General features: G+C 45.1%; 1 protein-coding gene across 23 annotated transcripts in view; it reads right to left on the bottom strand.

Annotated features, from left to right (window-relative positions):
- C2CD5 (C2 calcium dependent domain containing 5) overlaps positions 1-19,268 on the bottom strand; it is a 108,864-nt gene that overhangs the window by 71,701 nt on the left and 17,895 nt on the right. For 11 of the 23 annotated variants that reach the window (XM_077340188.1, XM_077340185.1, XM_077340187.1 and 8 more), the window contains exons 4-7: positions 17,779-17,874; positions 17,037-17,192; positions 9,999-10,197; positions 5,958-6,109 (exon numbers count right to left, since the gene is read on the bottom strand). In XM_077340188.1, the coding sequence (XP_077196303.1) occupies positions 5,958-6,109; positions 9,999-10,197; positions 17,037-17,192; positions 17,779-17,874 (603 nt within the window). Of the gene's footprint in view, positions 1-1,442; positions 1,620-5,957; positions 6,110-7,114; positions 7,240-9,998; positions 10,198-17,036; positions 17,193-17,778; positions 17,875-19,268 lie in introns of those variants that run through there. The other 12 variants (XM_077340186.1, XM_077340192.1, XM_077340193.1 and 9 more) reach the window with 3 other exon arrangements.

Below are 19,268 nucleotides of genomic sequence, written 5' to 3'. Positions count from 1 at the left end.
TCCTCTGTCTCCTTGGCGCAGGAGGAGACAGCCCTGAAGGCCCCACATTTTTGCATAGGCAGGGAACATCCATTTGCAATGAGCTGCCTCTGCCCTAGCAAAATAGATGGCTAGAACAGAACCTCTCAACAGCCTATTCCCCACAAAATCCATTTTTGGTGGTGCCCACCGCCGTTCCTCAACATTTCAAGAAGTGCCCATGGGCTGAACAGGACTGCTCACATCTATGGTCTGACTCTGTAGCACATTCGTCTTTCCCAGAAGGATTATGGCTGCCAAAGAAGGTCTACGAATCTTATGTAAGGAAATATTTTAGCTGCTTTTGGATAAGGAAACAACATATTAGCATCTGTATAGTCCCCATTTTGCGTTTACTGAACCAATGGGATTCCTTGAAATCAGACCTAACTCCCAAGGGGCTATACGATACTAAAAAGAGGAAAATAAATGAAATGGATGCTGTTAGCGGAGAGGAAATGTATCCCTCAAAAGATAATGCGTTAAAACAAGAGATCAACCAAAGCAATAATCTGTACAATGCAAACAGTAACAAGGGATACATTATGCAAGGTCATCTAGCGATCTGGGGTCGCGGGGGGGACACACAAGCAAAGCAAATGTCCAGCTTGGGAACAAATCACAGTGGTATTTAAAACCAGTATGGCTGATGGCGACATGAGTTCAATGGAGTAACACAAGCGGTGGAAGAAGGGCTTGTTCCAAATGAAACAGAGGCACATCCACAAGTGAAAGGGAAAGAACTAATGATTGAAATAAGAGAGGGGAAAGGCCAATTACTAACATGGAGAAGTTTTTTTTGAGGACCAGGAATATAAGAATTGGAAAAAAAATAAAGTAGCTAAAAAGAATTTCCGTTAAATATTAACCAAACTTAAAAAAAAAATTAAGGTAAATCCAAAGACCTGTGTAGCATGGGCTTGCTAAATCCGGGTTTTGAAATTCTTGGGAGATTTGGGGGTGGAGCCTAGGAGGTAGAACGCCATAGAGCAGGGGTAGCCAAACTGTGGCCCTCCAGATATCCATGGACTACAATTCCCAGAAGCCCCTGCCAGCAAATGCAGGCAGGGGCTTCTGGGAATTGTAGTCCATGGACATCTGGAGGGCCGCAGTTTGACTACCCCTGCCATAGAGTCTGCCTCCAAAAGGGCCTTTTTTTCTCCGTGGGAACTGATCTCAGCTGACTGGAGATCAATCCGGGAGGCTTCCTGGCCCCCCGTGGAGGTCGGCAATCCTAGTTTAACTAAGGAGCTTCACAATCATCATGTAGCCAGCAGATTTTTGAGCCAAAAAAGTACCGGTGGGGGGGGGGGGAACCATGGGAAGCTTTTTGGCTGTGACGAGTGCCACTGCAGAGACTATATATATATATATATATATGATATATATTTAAAAACATCAAGGCTATTTAAGATTCATCCTACCAGAGACAGCCAGAAGCAGCTCTTCTGTGAGAGACAGACTTTTCCTCAGAACTGGGCTGGCATGGCTAGAGTGGAGAGGACTTAGGCCAGAGCCCAAGTGAAGGAGAGAGGGCTGTTTAAGAGAGAGGGTGGGGGAGCTAGGAAACAGGAAAATCCTAGGTCCCTGCAGGGGAAAGGCTGCGGAGGGAAACAGCAGAGAAAAGATGAAGACTTCAGACGGTGAATAAAAAGAACTCAAAAGGAGAAAAAAGTCAGAGGAATCAAGCAGAAACTTGCATGGGGGGGTGGGTGACTGAACAAGCAGCCTCGCAGTATAGGAAATAGCAATTAATGACGTAAAATAAATGAAATTAATTAAAGCACTGCAACGAAAGTGAGCGTATTATTAAACTTATCGTTTTGACGCTGCTCCTTTTTGTACAAAATAGAAAAGGAATGGAGCATTCAGGGGGCTTTAAGCCAGTTCAAATGTCAACTGTGGTTCAAAACTTCCCAAGGATCGAGATATCAGGGATACAAGGCTTAACTCGGAGCAGATACACATTTCGGAAGCCTGGAGTTTTAATTTTTTTTAACCGATCTAAGCATTTGTTGCTCCAATGCAGGGGTAGTCAAACCGCGGCCCTCCAGATGTCCATGGACTACAATTCCCATGAGCCCCTGCCAGCGAATGCTGGCAGGGGCTCATGGGAATTGTAGTCCATATACATCTGGAGGGCCGCAGTTTGACTACCCCTGCTCCAATGGGACAAATTTTAAGAGGATACCGAAGGGTTTTTTTTAATGGCCCTCAATTTTTTTTTTTTTAAGAAAAAGGATGGATTTTCCCATCTTCTCAATTTCCTCCACATACATATTCGGGTGATCGCCAAAGCATCAGCTTCTAAAAACAGCTAGCAACGCTTCTTTATTAGTTAGGTTATCCGGTCAATCTGTACAAAACAGCACATCACACCACTCAAGCTACCAAGCTCGCATCAGCAGAATGCTCTGGAAAGATCCCTTTAATGCTAAACTTATCATGGCCAAACTATATTCTGCTGGTGGCGAATCTCAACATTATTTTGGTTGCCTTCATCATCACTGGAAATAAATTTAGAAGGACAACACATCTGGCTCCCCGTCCCCATGTTCCAGTTTTGGAAGGACGTGGGCTAGGGTTTTAACCCTGATTAGGGTTAAAGCTTGTGTTTTTTCATTAGAATCTTTTTTTATTATTATTTGAGCAACCATAGCAAAAAACAAACAAACCCCAAAACCTTCTGAAACTCCTCTGGCTTCAAAAAGGGGTGTGTGTGAAGCCTAGGGGTCAAATGTTTGAAAAGGTGAGCTCCCCCAAGCTCACTGGACTCAGGTTGCCAGGTACCCCCTGGCTAGTGGGGTGGGGTGGGTGAATAGCTGCCAGATCCAGGTTGGGAGGTGGAGCCTGGGGGGGGGGGGGCAGTGACTTCAACAGGATAGAAGTCCACACTACAAAACATCCATTTTCTCTAGGGAGACTTTTTTCTGTAGACTGGAAATGAGCTGTAATTCCAGAGGAACCCCAAGTCCCACTCGAAAGCTGGCATCCCTACAACTGAACTAGATCTCACAGTTGTTTGGTCCCTGCCCTTGGGCTCCAAAATGTTTGCATAATTCTTAAGTGGAATATAAACAGGCACAGTATGTAAAGGATTGTAGTGGAAGAGTTTCAGTCCTGTTCCCCTTTAAATAATTATGCACAAACATTATTTGACTTCCCGTGTGTCCTTCATATGTATCAAGGTCCACATACTCTTTGGGGGGGGGGGGGAAATCTGTTTTTTAAAAAAAAACTGTTTTCCCTTTCTCTGCCTTCATAATGTCAAGGACATCATTTGTATAAAAACAAGATATGAAATATTGTCTTATACAGATGGATAAAAGAGCAGGTACCCCTTTATCTGGCAAATAATAATAATAATCTTGCAAGATATACCCCCTTTAAACAAACACGGCCTCGAGGAAAGAAAAGGAAGATGGTTAAAGATACTTTCCATAACTTATTAACTTGCTATTAAATTACTACTTGGCCAGCTACAGGCCTTAGGCATCATGCAGCATTTCAGTGTCTTGTACAGTTAAAAGAAACAAGGCAGCAAATGCACCCAGAAGCACAGCCCATGCAATCTCTGCAAGTGTTTCTCAAACTTTCACAAATTTTTAAGTTTTCTGGACTCGCTCCCCTTATTTCCTCAGGTCATTGCATGCAGATTCTTACCCCAAACGTCGTCAGACTATGATCTTCTTACATGACAGGGAATATATAGAGGCTATATATTTCCTGTCATGTAAGAAGATCATAGTTTGACGAAGGGTGCTTGCACTCAAAAGCTCACGCCTTGATGAAATCTTGGTTGGTCTTAAAGGTCCTCCTGGACTCTGGTTTTGTTGTACTACTTCAGACCAACACAGATACCCATTTTAATTTGCCCCAAACTGTTTGCATGCTCCCTGCTGCTATGTGCAAGGATCTGTGGCTTGGATTCTAATCCAATAACGGCATTGTTATTAACTTTTTCTGAAAACACACATGCCCAAAACCATCGTAAAACGGAAGATTTTTTGTTTTTTTTTATTGAGCACTCTTCCTTGCAAACCACACAGGGATGGCCCAATTGTGCCTCTCCAGATGTCCATTGAGTCCGATTCCCATGATCTCCTGCTGCATGGCCAATTGGCAGGGACTTGTGGGAACTGCAGTCCATGAACATCTGGAGCAGGGGTAGTCAAACTGCAGCCCTCCAGATGTCCATGGACTACAATTCCCAGAAGCCCCTGCCAGCATTCGCTGGCAGGGGCTTCTGGGAATTGTGGTCCATGGACATCTGGAGGGCTGCAGTTTGACTACCCCTGATCTGGAGCATCACAGTTTGGCCACCCCTGAATACGATACAGATAGAGATGACTCTGGGTTTGCAAACACCCGGAGATTTGAGGATGGGACCTGGGAGGGTGAGTTTTAGGGAAGGGAGGGACAGTGGGGTACAATGCCATGCTGTCTACCTTCCAAAGCAGCCATTTTTTTAGCAGCAAAAGTAGAATAAATGTTTTAAATAAATAAGCAATCTAAGTAGTCCGGAGCTCAAAGTGTGATTCTGGGAGATCTTCAGGCACAACCTGGAAGCTGGCCGCCCTAGATACAGACAGCCCCAAGAAATCTAAAAGGAATAACTGAGGTTCTTCTGTTAGGGGGCAACTGAGGTTCTTGTGTTAAGGGGCATTCAGCCCATCTGAGATCGGTCTCAGGATCTGGCCCCTGCTCAAATTTTCACAACCTTCCCTCAAGTGGCCCCCACCACAAGGAGCTTACCCGAGTTAGATAACAACCTAACTAGCAGAAAGACTAAAAACAGAAGCATGAAAATAAATGGTGTTTTCTGTTTTTTTAATGATACGTATCTACTCCATATATCCAGTTTAGTGTAATGGTTAAGAGTGCAGACTTCTAATCTGACTAGTCAGGTTTGATTCCCTGCTTCCCCACATGCAGCCAGCTGGGTGACCTTGGGCTCATCACAGCACTGAGAAAACTGCTCTGACCCAGCAGTAATATCAGGGCTCTCTCAGCCTCACCCACCTCACAGGGTGTCTGTTGTGGGGAGAGGAATGGGAAGGCGATTGGAAGCCGCCTGGAGACTCCTTCTGGTAGAGAAAATTGACATATAAGAACCAACTCTTCTTTTTCTTCTAAATTCCTGTGCGGCCTAGACTGGCCTACCTGTAAGCCGCTTTGAGACTCCTCCGGGTAGAGAAAAGTGGCATATAAGATCGAACTTTTCTACTGCTTCATATTTAATGGGGAGGAAAAATCACTGGCTTTGTCATATCTTAAGACACGTTTCGGCAAAACGATGCAAACACACATTCTGTGGAATTACGCAAGCGAAGCACTTGAGACATTTTAGAAATCAAACACATGGATAAGAATCGAACACCACGTTCAAGCCAGCCTGTCTTGGCTATGCTAGTTCTACAAAGCTTCGCAGCAGCCCCACAGTTGCAGCAGCAGGCCCAGCCAGCCGTCTTTTTAACATCTCAGCTTGACCAACAGAGCTATCGAGAAAAGCAGGTACAGAGAAATTTTTTTAGAGGTTAGAGGTTAGAAAAAGACATGCAAAATTATTTCCCGAACGAATTATGGCGACATTTTATCCCCATAATTGCAATATTACGTGGAGGAAATTAAAAGGCAAATCTGTTGGACGCTGTTCTGGTTAAATCCTCATATTTGCAGAAACCGTCTTTATACGCTACATAGCACAAGGGGTTAAGTCAGAGTTATGCAACGAGATGCTTTTAAGCTCTATTCTATGATTCTATGATTCATACTATGAGAAATCCCCTATTTCTAGTGGTGTTGGGTTGTCTTTTTTAAAATTTACATGCCAAAAATGAAATAAACGAAAGTCAAAGGGGTGGAAAGCAAAACCAGAAACACAAATTAAAAGGGAACAAAGAAACAAATCAAATGAAAGTGGGTTGGAAGCGCCTTACCCGTTTTGGGTGTCAAACTCAAATCTGTGTCAGAAGAAGAGGACTGTCGGCTGTAGGACTTGGAAGGTGAAAAGGAATAGATTTGGTTTTTCAGAGGGGTGGAGGGTCCTGATGAATGAGGATTGGGATTGGGGTCTTCATTGAATGCAATCCTGCCAGAAGAAGGTGGAAACAGATTCAGTGATTCTGTGGCAAAGGACCGGGCTGACAGCAGCATGATCCCAATAATAGGATGTGGGGAGGGACCGGGGAGGTGGGGGAGGCCAACCATTGTCGAGAAGTGTGAGATGAGGGCAAGGTAAAAAATAAACCAACTCTACTGGTTCATCAATTTAACATTATACAGATAGATGGAAAATATTTTTTAGCAAACAAAGCAACAAGAACCAAAGGGGAAAAAAAAGAAAAAGAAAAAGCTACAGCATGAAACATCCAAACCAAGAAAAATAAAACAAGAAAAACTGGCAACAGAAGTAAAACTTGCAAACAATATGTCCATTGCTGGGAAGGCAAAGGGGAGCAAACCTGTCAGAATATCACATTCTTTAGAACCGGATTAGCAAAAAAGGAAAACAGAACAATGATTGCAAATTATATATCTGTGTGTTTATATATATATACACACACACACACAGACATCTATATACACACACACATATATTTCTGAGGGGGGAGAAAAACATGTTTCCTTATCCTTTAGCATCTCCGCTGTGCCACAGCTAAAAACAAAGAAGAAGAAACAAAGAGGGGGAAAAAAACCACACTGGGTATAGTTACATTGCCAAACATTTCTGTTAGGTTCCAGTGATGCCTTACCTGTCGTCCGATTTCACGCTTCTTCCAATCGAGATGTGCATCTCCCCGCCCCTGATACACGCAAACACCCACAAGCAAGAACAATGTGCATCTCGGGTTTCTCGTTTTATTGTTACCGAAAAAGGAAAAACTCACGCACCAAAAGACAGACTCTGAAGATACACATCGCACTTCCGGCCTCTCTTTTATCGGACAAGCTCCGAGTGACGTTTTCCCTAGGAGGACTCTTGGTGAGAAAGGCTGAGTTGGTACCTGCCTACACTGCCTGCCTGCCTGCCCTCTGGGGCCACTGCGCCTGTGACCTGCCTGTCCCCAGCCTCCGAGTCTGAGCGGTCTCGTACCAGTGTAGACGAGGGTGGGAACGGACACAGAGAAGTTCTGAGTTAGCCGTGAGCCCGTAGCAGTGTGAATCGGGCTGTTGTGAGTCGAACGACATCCATGGCTTGGTGGGTGAGCCAGCGGAGACCTGAGAGAATTGGCAGTCAAGGCGGAGGGGGAAAGACAAAAAAAAAAAATACATACAAGAGATTGCAAAGTTACATTTTAAAATTATTTCAGGGTCGTTTTTAGTTATTGGAGAAGACTTTTTTTAATGAAAAAAGGTCTAGATAAAGCAGGGGTGTCAAACGTTAAGATCTAGGGCCTTATTGGTCCTTTTTGAAGGTCCCCAACGCAGCCACCTCTAACGAACGCTGCAGCGTTCAATTGTTTTCAAGGCCGACCGGCCACAAAACGGCAGGCTGGCTTGTTTGCTGACAGCTGGACCCACAGGTGAAATGGGTCTATTTTGCCAGGTCAATCTCCTTGTGCTTCAGGCAAAGCTGCAGCAGGTTGGCACTCCCCTCCCCGCCATGCTGAACAGGTGAGCTGGGCAGGTCTCAAGACTGGCCCTTGGGAACGGATCCTGTTCCACAGCCTTCTTTCCATCCAACCATATGCTTCAGGAACAAAAAACACTTACAACAGATGGTTGTTGCAAAGTGTTTGTTTGTTTTTAAACAAATTAATCAGCACATCGAGACAAAACTGACTTTTGGGGGTGAAGACTTATGGATGAATCCCCCATTAGAATTTGCTATGTGAGGAAGTTGTCCCTTCGACTCACTTGAGTTTTAACACCCCTGCTCTAAGAAAGAGGATCAGATCTTAAGAATAGCAGCTAAGTGTTAAAATGTAATTGTATTTACGGCAACTGGTTAATTAACGAAGCGGGGGGAGGGGGGAGCTAGTCTTGCAAGCGCTGAACCCGAACTCCGGATGACAGAATTTGGTGGGCTGACTTTGCTTCCGGTAAATATAAACTTAGAATCATAGAATCACAGAGCTGGGAGGGGTCATACGGGCCATCTAGTCTGACCCCCCCCCTACTGGATGCAAGATCAGCCTACGGCATCCGTGACAGTCTAGCATGAGGAAGAGAAAGGGTGTTTCCCCTTTCTTCTCAAAATGGAATGGCAACAAATACAGGAGCGGCATCCAAAGGGGCAGGTTATCAGGTGCGTGGACAGCCATCTAGGGAAGCCACAAAAACTGAGGGCCGTAAGCAGTTAGTGGCGAGCACAAACAGGCTGGTAAGTGAAGCCGGTGGTTGTGGGTGACACCGTTAGGTTGCATGAAGCCACGGATGCAGCTATGGCTAGACATGCTCAAGCTCCTACATTGCCGACAGCAGAAACAAACAAACACAGCCCGTGTCATCATCTACAGACATAAAATTCAAAGAGGCTTTTTGCCTCAATGCAATCTTCGAAGCTGATAGTCATTTGCTCTGGCAGAAGTTGCTGTTCATTAGATCTGTTTATACGTTTAAATAATGTAAACTTCGAAAGAAGGTTGTTTTGCCCTTGTAACCTGAGAGCCGCCCAGTCAATCATGCAACCTCTGGCCTCTGCTCGGCGTTCCGAAATTAGCTATCAAGCAAAGTCCGGCTGGCAGAGGACTCTTCCTGCTAGAGCCCATAAAAATCATGCTATCTTTACTACGGCGTGAATGGGGAACGTGACCAGCTTAGCTGTGCACCTAAGCAGGAGAAAGCATTCCGTTAACCGGTCAGCATATATTAAGCTATATACTGTTGTGAGCGAACCCTCAGGTTCGGCAATGCGGGGGTGGCTATAACGTGCAAAAACAGGGAGAAGATTCTGGGGGGGAGATTATTCCCAAACATACACAGAACAACAATGTTCATCAGCAGGGAAGTTCCTGAATTCGATGTTCTTGGAAATTCGATTTGGCATGGCTAGCTAAACCCGTTTACCAAAAGGGGTATCTCTGCAAGCCACCCTACGTATCTGGAGCTACATAAGATGGGTGACATCATCACCTAAAGAGCAACCAGATTCATTCCCATTGGCAATTGGGCTTTCCCAAACAAGGCACTTTCAGACTGGCATGCTACTATTTATATGTTACTTGCTCGTGCTAAAAATTGGATTCGAACTGCTCCGGAGCTGAATGCTGGCCCATCGCCTACTATTTCAAGTCAGGGGGGAGGGGGGGCAGCATAACATCCCTCGTTCTATCCAGGAGGCAAGTATCAAAAAGGCAGCTGAAAAGAGAGCACTGGCAGTAAAATGCAGCTTATACCATGGTAGAACGTGAGAAAAACAGGGACCAGCAACAAATGCATTTACATAAAAAGGTTAAATCCGGGTTTTGATACCTGCACATTAAAAGTGTGGCATGTTCACATGAAAAGCGTCATAACAAAAACCCCGTGAGCACTGACCACGTCCTATTTGCGGAAGTTCCACTGTAAAAAAACAGCATCTGGATTGCGAGGTAGAAGGCACCGATCCCAGCGTTCAGCACACTGCGCAATGCTGTAAGCCAGGGGTAGTCAACCTGTGGTCCTCCAGATGTCCATGGACTACAATTCCCATGAGCCCCTGCCATCATGCTGGCAGGGGCTCATGGGAATTGTAGTCCATGGATATCTGGAGGACCACAGGTTGACTACCCCTGCGGTAAGTGTTACATGTGGGATTTGTCATACTAAGGTTGATTTCTGAAGAACTGGGTCAAACAGTTCATTACAAACCCCTCTAAATTTTCAATTCAAATCAAATCCGCAAAGGTAGACCAACAACGACGGGAAAACAAATCAAAATATGAATTGAAAGGTCGGGTTGGTGGGGTAGGATCACTGAACGTTTATGTAAAACTGAATGAGTCTAAAGAGAAAGACCAAAATGTTCTTTGCACCAAGCACGGACTCATACTTACTCCTTCATTTCTTTGGATGGGGAATTACATGTGGGTAAGAAGGCTGGTGTATTACTTAGTTTATCCAAGGTACAGGCTGTTCCTATGGCTCGTACGACCAGTCCAGATTCTCCCTCCAGATCAAAGCACTGCAAGTAACCAACCACTGCGTTCCCTCTCATCTCGAGAACCTTCAAGCCAATCTTCCTTTGCAGTTCACCTGCAGAAAGAAGCACAAGCCCATTGGTCAGGAGTCAGCTTAAATGGCTTGGCAAGTGACAAACCTCAAAGCAGGGGAAAGAAAATTCCTCTTTTCATCCGACCCTCTACCTTCTAGAAAGGTGTGCTTTCACGTCCACGTGGCTCATAACAATTGTATGAATAAGCATTACATCTTTTGCAAGCGTCTCAAGAAATGCAACGCACGCTACAGTGAAACACGTTTGCAAGCCTGTGTATTACGTGGGTCACTTCGGTGTGGGTTGCTTATCCGAAGTTGGATGCTACTTGGAAACAAGCCCACTTCCTGCAGCGTTGGATGCTTCTGTACCCCAACTTGGTCAATCCTGATTTCCTGCCATGTTTTGGGTGGCCCCCAGGAAGCCCAGAACTTCCTGGTCCTGCTGACAGCATCACCATTTCCTCTGCTCCATTCCTCCGGCGTGGCCACCGACCTCACCCCAGCCACTGGAGCAGTGGTTCTCAACCTTGGGGTCCCAACCCCAAGTGGGGTCGCCTGGCCCCTTCCGCGGAGTTGCCAGGTTGGTGGCCACTGCCGCTGCGGCGGCGAGCAGCGGTAGCAGGTGGCAGTAGGCGGCAGTAGCAGGCAGCAGCAGGCGATGGGTGATGGCGGCAGGCAGCAGGTGCCATGTCACTGGCCGCCTCCACGCTGCCCCCAAATTGCTCTGCTCCTGTTGCAGCCTTACGGCGGTTCAGAACCACTGCACTAGAGGGATTTTTTTTTAAGTGGCAATTGATGCATCATTATAATGTTACAGTGATTTAGAACAGTCATTCTCAACCAGAATTACTAGAAACCCAAGGGTTACTCCAGTTGGGTGGGATTTAATACCTATCTCCCAAAGTTACAAGCGATCTCCAGATCACACAGATCATTTCCCCTGAAGAGAACTGCTGCTTTGCATGGTGGGATTTATGACAGCTGAGATGAATGCTTCCTTGTTTTGCTCAGGCAAAGTCCTGCACACACAAAAATGCAAGTGACTTCTCATTCTACAAGTATTTTATTTGAATAGTGATGCCATGCACCTTGTAAACATATGACTTCTGGGGACGTGGCAGAGAGGCATGGCTAGCTGGTATCACTTCTGGGGTTGCTCCAAGTTTGAGGAATATTTCAGGGGTTACTCCACAGTCAAAAGGTTGAGAAAGGCTGATTTAGAAGAGCTGTCTTTTTGTACTCTGCTTTTTACTACCTGAAGGAGTCTCAAAGTGGCTTACAATCACCTACAGTTCCCCTCCATACAACAGATACCCTGTGAGCTAGGTGATACAGAGAGCTCTAAGAGAAGTGTGACCGGCCCAAGGTCAACCAGCAGGCATCATGTGTCTCAAGGCAGCTTACAATTGCCCACCCTTCCTCTCCTCACAACAGACACCCTGTGCAATACGGTGAGGCTGAGAGAGCTCAGAGAACTGTGACCGGCCCAAGGTCACCCAGCTGGCAGCATGTACAGGGGTGGGAAATCAAAGCTGACTTAGCTACTGGGTCTTCTGATGTCCTGGCTTTTGTTGAAATAAGCAGATCTCTAGCCCAGGGGTGGTCAAACTGCGGCCCTCCAGATGTCCATGGACTACAATTCCCATGAGCCCCTGCCAGCGAATGCTCTAGCTACCCCTGCTCTAGCCCCTTTCATTGCAGATTATCTCCTTAACAAAATGGGGGTAGAGCCTTAAAAACAATATGAAAGCTGGCAATTCAGAGGACTTGGCAAACAGGTTATAATGTATGTATTATATTTATAATCCATCCTTCTCCAAAAGCTCAGGGCAGATCGCATCAGTTTAAATATATATAATTTAAATATGCAAACAGCCATTTTTAAAAAATCTTAAATTTTAAATCCTAAAAAAAAAAAAAACCTGATTTGCCCAAGGCCACCTCCTTCTCAGGAGAGAAAAGGGGTGGGCACATAGTATAAGCTAGAGTGGTCAAACTGTGGCTCTCCAGATGTCCATGGACTACCATTACCATGAGCCTGTGCTAGTGTGCATGTGCTGGTTAATGGTAAACGCAGTCACCCCTGATATAAGCCCTTAGGTGGAATCTAAACTAAATGGATTTGGGCAGGGAGGCCAATGAATTTTGGTGTAATGTTATAACAATATATGTCAATTACTGACTAAAAAAGAGTAATGTTATGGGGGGGGGGGGCAGCTGCCACAAGGGACCGGGGCATGAACAATGCAGAGAGATCCTGCCATGTGCCCTATCAGCATATGCACCAGTAGCAACAAGGAATAACGCCATGGTTACAAATGTACTCTTTGGACACGGGGTGACCTTTGAAGCATCTAATTGTCTCTGCATTGCTACTTTTGCATTCACAGACACGTAAAACACGAAGGTCCTCTAAAACAGGACAAAGCTTTAATGCTACCCAATATAAACTTCCTTTTTTAATGTTTAAGCCAGGGTCAGTAACCACGATTTTATGAGCACCAAAACAGCTAAAGCAACCAGAAGGAGAAGAAAAACCCACTCTGTAGACAGAGATATAAAAATGATAGTCACTTCCAGTTTGAGTGTTATTGTTGCTGTTTTTTTTAACTCTGTGTTCAAAACCAGACAACAAGGAATCTCTCGGGAACTGTTCCAGCAAGAGAGATTGTAACGATAAAGGCACTAAATGCCAGACAGAAAATGCTCTGCTGAAATCGCAGTATCTGCAGATTTGTAAAGCCTAAGGTTCTCTGTGGATGAATGAATTCTTGTTGGTATTCAGATTTATACTGGAAGATTTACAGAGATATATTTGAAAACAGACGTGTACAAAACCGTAGCATCACATTTAAAAAAACTACATAGAATCATAGAGTTGGAAGGGGCCACACAGGCCATCTAGTCCAACCCCCTGCTCAACGCAGGATCAGCCCAAAGCATCCTAAAGCATCCAAGAAAAGTGTGTATCCAACCTTTGCTTGAAGACTGCCAGTGAGGGGGAGCTCACCACCTCCTTAGGCAGCCAATTCCACTGCTGAACTACTCTGACTGAATTTTTTTTTCCCTGATACATCCAGGACGGTCTTGGCCAGGGGTAGTCAAACTGCGGCCCTCCAGATGTCCATGGACTAGAATTCCCAGGAGCCCCTGCCAGCGAATGCTGGCAGGGGCTCCTGGGACTTGTAGTCCATGGACATCTGGAGGGCCACAGTTTGACTATCCCTGGTCTTGGCCATGAGCCAATCATACTTTGAGAGGGTGGCACTGAGCTTCCCTGTCGTCGTCCCCCTCCGCTGCTGGCTTCTTGCTGCAGGTGAGGACCAGAATCACACAGAACTGGAAGAGACCACAAAGGGCCATCCAGTCCAGTCCCTCAACCTTCTCAGGGACTTAAAAACCACACAGTCCTGGCAGGGACTCATCCAATCTCCTAAAAACTGTGAATGGAGGAGACTCTACCATCCTCCGAGGCAATGTATTGGATCTACGAACAGCCCTCACGATCATGCATGCCCAGGGAAATGCATATCCAGGGAAATATTTGCATGCTCAGGGAAATGCCGATCACCAATTTGGGGTCAGGAAGCAAAAAAAAAAAAAAAAAAAAAAAAAGAATAATGTACTGAGAAGAAAGGAGCCCAAACACTTCCTAAATCATCCCTATCTATGTAAATCAATTTTTTAAAAATCACCTTGAGACTCGGGACAGATAACACAAAGCATGGAAGAACAACTCCACTGTACGCAGCTAAATACTAAATACTAAACCTACAAACTTCTGGAACAGCGCCATTGTGCATACTGATTATTTATTTAATTATTTGATTTATTTACTGCCACTCCCAGGCTAGCCAGCTCATGGCGGTTTATAATACCAAAACAATAAAATACAATCAATATAAAACATTACTAATCAAATTACAAAAATCCAAAATGGCAGCAGCAATTGACCTCCAAAAACTATAGCCACCCCCAACAAACACACTCTGCCTCGAAGAAGATGGTGGAGGAATAAAGGTGTCTAGTACAGGGGTAGTCAACCTGTGGTCCTCCAGAAGTTCGTGGACTACAATTCCCATGAGCCCCTGCCTGCAAACGCTGGCAGTCCATGGACATCTGGACATCTATTACACCTGGTCTAGTAGACTCCCTAAGGGAGGGATCCCTTGCACTGGCCTCAACCACATGACTGGTGAAAGAGCTCCGTCTTGCAAGGCCTACAGAACTGTATCACCTCTAACAAGGCCCTCAGTTCTTCTGAGATCTCATTCCACCAGGTGTGGGTCAGGACCGAAAAGGCTCTGGCCCTGGTTGAGGACAGGTGCACTTCCCATGGACCAGGGGCCTGTGTTGTTCAACATATTTATAAATGATTTAGATGAGGGATTACAGGGGATACTTATTACATTTGCAGACGATACTAAACTGGGAGGGGCAGCAAACACAACAGAAGACAGAATCAGAATACAGGATGATCTTGAAAGGCTCGAGAAATGGGCTAAACTGAATAAAATGAAGTTCAATAGGGACAAGTGTAAAGTTCTGCATTTAGGTAGGAAAAACCAAATACACCAATATAAGATGGGGGAGACTTGTCTTGGCAGTAGCATGTGCAAAAAGGATCTAAGAGTCTTAGTAGACCATACATTGAACATGAGTCAGCAGTGTGACACAGTGGCTAAAAAGACAAATGGGAGACAGCCATCTGACGGAGAGGCTGATTCTGTGAGGGTTCCAAGGGGTGAAAGGTTACAGTGGATGAGTGAGAGGGTTGTGAGTGTCCTGCATAGTGCAGAGGGTTGGACTAGATGACCCAGAAGGTCCCTTACAACTCTATCACTCTATGATTCTAACTTATTAGCACCCGCAGAGTCAAGTGCTCTGTGGGGGATGTTAAGAGACAGGCGGTCCCTCAGATATGGCTGGCCCAGTCTTCGAAAGGCCTTAAAGGTCAATACCAAAATCTTAACTTGATCCAGAACACTGCCAGCAACCGATTCAGCTGTTTCAGCACCAGCTGAATGTGCGTCCTCCAAGACAGGGGTAGTCAACCTGTAGTCCTCCAGATGGTCATGGACTACAATTCCCATGAGCCCCTGCTAGCATTTGCTGGCAGGGGCTCATGAGAACTGTAGTCCATGGACATCTGGAGGACCACAGGCTGACTACCCCTGCTCTAAGATGTTCCTGTGAGGACCCTCGCAGCCACATAATATATGGTAAAAGGTAAAGGTAAAGGTAAAGGTATCCCCTGTGCAAGCACCGAGTCATGTCTGACCCTTGGGGTGACGCCCTCTAGCGTTTTCATGGCAGACTCAATACGGGGTGGTTTGCCAGTGCCTTCCCCAGTCATTACCGTTTACCCCCCACCAGCAAGCTGGGCACTCATTTTACCGACCTCGGAAGGATGGAAGGCTGAGTCAACCTTGAGCCGGCTGCTGGGATCAAACTCCCAGCCTCATGGGCAGAGCTTTCAGACTGCATGACTGCTGCCTTACCACTCTGCGCCACAAGAGGCTCTTCACATAATATATGACTGCAGGCTAAATCAGCTCCCAGCTTCAGGATCATTACACTGAGTCCAGTTCTTCACATATTCTAGTGCCTACATGTTGTGTAAAAAAGACTTCATATTGTTCGGCAATCCAAAATGACCTTTGAAATTCCAACCTGCTGAAGGTTACGTGGCAGGCTTTCTGTTTTGTATACGAGCTGCGGTTGCAGAACTGTGGAGAAATCACCACAGCATGGTCCTGAATCGATTTGCAAATTATGGCTGGAGTTACACTTTAACAACTAAATGCTTACGTGCTACCATTAACGTGGACGCTCCACTGGCAAACGGTTAGCTCTGCGTGAAAATGCTTTCTGCTACGGTACTGCTTTTTAAATATTGCAGTGAAGCACGGTAACACCACACTGGTCTTTTATTGTATTTCTCGTTCATTCACACGATGTCACTAATACTATAGCCAGGAAACAGAAGCACAGTTTGCTGAGGCTCAGGATTCCAGGGAGGTCCTGTAAGACGGAACTCCTTCGCTGGGTCTTCGGTTGGGGCCAGGGAGATTAAGATCTGGGGCCCCTCACCGAAATGGCTAGAACATCTGCCACTTCCTTCCCATCTATACCCAGAGGCATGTGTTGCTGGAGGCCTGTTGAGCAGGGGGGAGGAATAGTCTTGCCGCCGCGGTGCATCATTTGTATTATGTTTTATTGGGCTTTATGTTGTCACCCGCAATGAGTTTTGCCATCAGGGTGCATCATTTTCATTCTGTTTTATTGGGTTTTTATTGTGGGGTTTTATGATACTGCCTACCACAAGCTGGTTGCCAGGGAGTGGCAGGCAAAAATGGAGAAAAAGATGGAGAACCCACCACCTCCCGAGGAAGCCTGTTCCACTGAGGAACCGCTCTAACTGTCAGGAGCTTCTTCCGGATGTTTAAAAGAAATTTCATCTAAACATCCAGAAGAAGTTCCTGACACTTAGAGCGGTTTTCTCAGTGGAACAGGCTTCCTCGGGAGGTGGTGGGTTCTCCATCTTTGGAAAATTTTAAACAGAGGCTGGAGAGCCATCTGACGGAGAGGCTGATTCTGTGAAGGTTCAAGGGGGTGGCAGGTGACAGTGGAGGAGCGATAGGGATATGAGTGTCCTGCATAGTGCAGGGGGTTGGACTAGATGACCCAGGAGGTACCTTCCAACTCTATTATTCTATGATTCTAGGCTATACATTAAATAAATAAAATAAATATGTTCAACAACAATTTTTTAAACAGATGAAAGGTCTATTAGTATGCACACGCTCCATCTTGCGCAGTCTCGCCCACAGAACCCTAAAGGCATTCCTTTAAAGTAGTGAATAGCTTGTGACTACCTGACATTAATGAAATAAGCCTCTGCCTGGCCTCATTGGATGCCCTCGGCGTGCGGATTCGGTCTATCCACTGATACTCTGGATCTTCGTTCACCACCAGCTCTTCCACAAAACCTTGAATTATTACAGCTCTGTAGCACTTCGGAATGGATGTAGCTGTTAAAACAGAAATGCATGAAACAGAAAGCTCCAGAGAGCACTTTTACAGTTCTCACTGGATATTTTACCCAAAACAGACAGTCAAGGGGCTTGCCCCTTGAAAACCCAAGCATCCAATCGCCAGCATCCAAAGCGCTGATTTTGGCCTACCTGGGAGGATTTTTTATTCACTTTTTCTATAAACACAAGACCTCCTGCTCGACGTGATGAATCGCTTCTGAAAAGTTGCCTTAGTGCTTCAAACTGTTTCCCAGATAGCTCAAAAGTCCACTTGGATTGTAGAGAGTTTTAATACGTATCAAAAAGTAGCACTTTTTGTAGCACTCGGCTCAAGAAAGAAAGAAAGAAAGAAAGAAAGAAAGAAAGAAAGAAAGAAAGAAAGAAAGAAAGAAAGAAAGAAAGAAAGAAAGAAAGAAAGAACGAACGAACGAACGAACGAACGAACGAACGAACGAACAATGGCTGTTTGGATGGAACACCAAACCACATTTTCCCTTGTGTTTCATAGATATCCGATGCAATGCTATTTCATTTTCACAAATCAAAACATGTCCAGGGATTCCCAAAACTATATTGTACTCACTGCAAAAAAATTTCACTCCACACGATGACTGTCTAAAACGGTTTAAATCGTTAAAGAGATCCACTTTCACTACCACGTTGATCTCTCCACGTATACCTGTGTATGGAAAAGGGAAAGTGGCTGAGTGGGAGAACTTGTGTAGCAAAAAGAACACAGATTCTTCTGTAATTCTTTGATCTTTTAGAGCTTGACAATCTGAATACTTCACTGAGATTGTGACAGCGGGAGACACTGCAGAAACAATTTTTTTTACATTTTTATGCATATGTAAAATTTGTGTCCTGCCTTTCTGTTCAAACGGCTAACAATTTAAAACATACATGATAAAATCACAATCCAAACCAGCCCCACACAAATTATATTTAAAAGAATTTAAAAGGAGGGCCAGTTTGGAGTAGTGGTTAGGTTTGGTTCCCTGCTCCTCCACATGCAGCCAGTGGGATGACCTTGGGCTTGCCACAGCACTGAGAAAGCTGTTCTGACCAAGCGGAAATATCAGGGCTCTCTCAGCCTCACCTCCCTCACAGGGGGTCTGTTGTGGGGAGAGGAAAGGGAAGGCAAATGTAAGCTGCTTTGAGACTCCTTTTTCTTCTTCTTGAAACACTTCAGGTACAACTCATTAAACAGTGATTAAGCAACAAGATACAATCTGGGGATCTTAGCTATCACAGTTAATAGCTGTTGACAGATCTATCTAATTCTTTGAATAAACCATTTTAAGCTAGTGACCAGAAGACCATGCAAGTATAGATATTTTACTCAATCGGAGCTTTGAAAGTTGATGAATTAAAATATCTGGACATTTACTGTGTTAAGGAGAAAGAAACCCATTGACCCTGGAACAGGGAAAGAGCCGGAGAACATGCTCAGAACAGAACTAAATTTGTCCTCAGCAAGAGGATATGTCCCCCAAATCGTTGCCTAACTTCTGGCATGAGGTCCAATTACATATAAAACCCACTACTCCACTTACATTATCTCACCAGCCAATGAAACATGAGTCAAGGGTTAACAGGTTCATCAGGAAGTCAGCTGTGGGACAACAGCCTTAATCACCCTGTGTCCTGTGCTGTATTCAGTGGAAGAGCACAGTCCATCCTCATGGTTCAGTCTGTTTTGCTACACAGACAAATGGCAGGTAACTTGGCGTTATTGTTTTTTTTTTAAGCAACTGCTTTGGAAAGGTAGACAGTAAAAAGAGATCCTTTTCAATACCACCACTTCAGAAATCAATTTAAGGACTATCTTTGCGAGGGATCACACAAAATTCTTGGCGCGTAATTCTTTCCTTTGGGCCTGACCTTTTATTTATGCTAGTCAAGCAAAGTTCTTCCTGCACTTTCATTCTTCTTGGAATACTGCTGGAGAAATATCGGTGCTATAAAAGTCGACAAGTGGCACTTATACAACTGTGCTTTCTTAAGAATTCATTTATTTTTCTGCTATAATCATGTCCACTGCAGGCATCGAGCTGCAGCACAGCGCATCTC

This window comes from Paroedura picta, chromosome 5, assembly GCF_049243985.1.
Source record: "Paroedura picta isolate Pp20150507F chromosome 5, Ppicta_v3.0, whole genome shotgun sequence".
Taxonomy (NCBI): domain Eukaryota; kingdom Metazoa; phylum Chordata; class Lepidosauria; order Squamata; family Gekkonidae; genus Paroedura; species Paroedura picta.
Note: the sequence above shows the minus strand (reverse complement) of the source record. Positions and strands in the feature narration are given on the sequence as shown.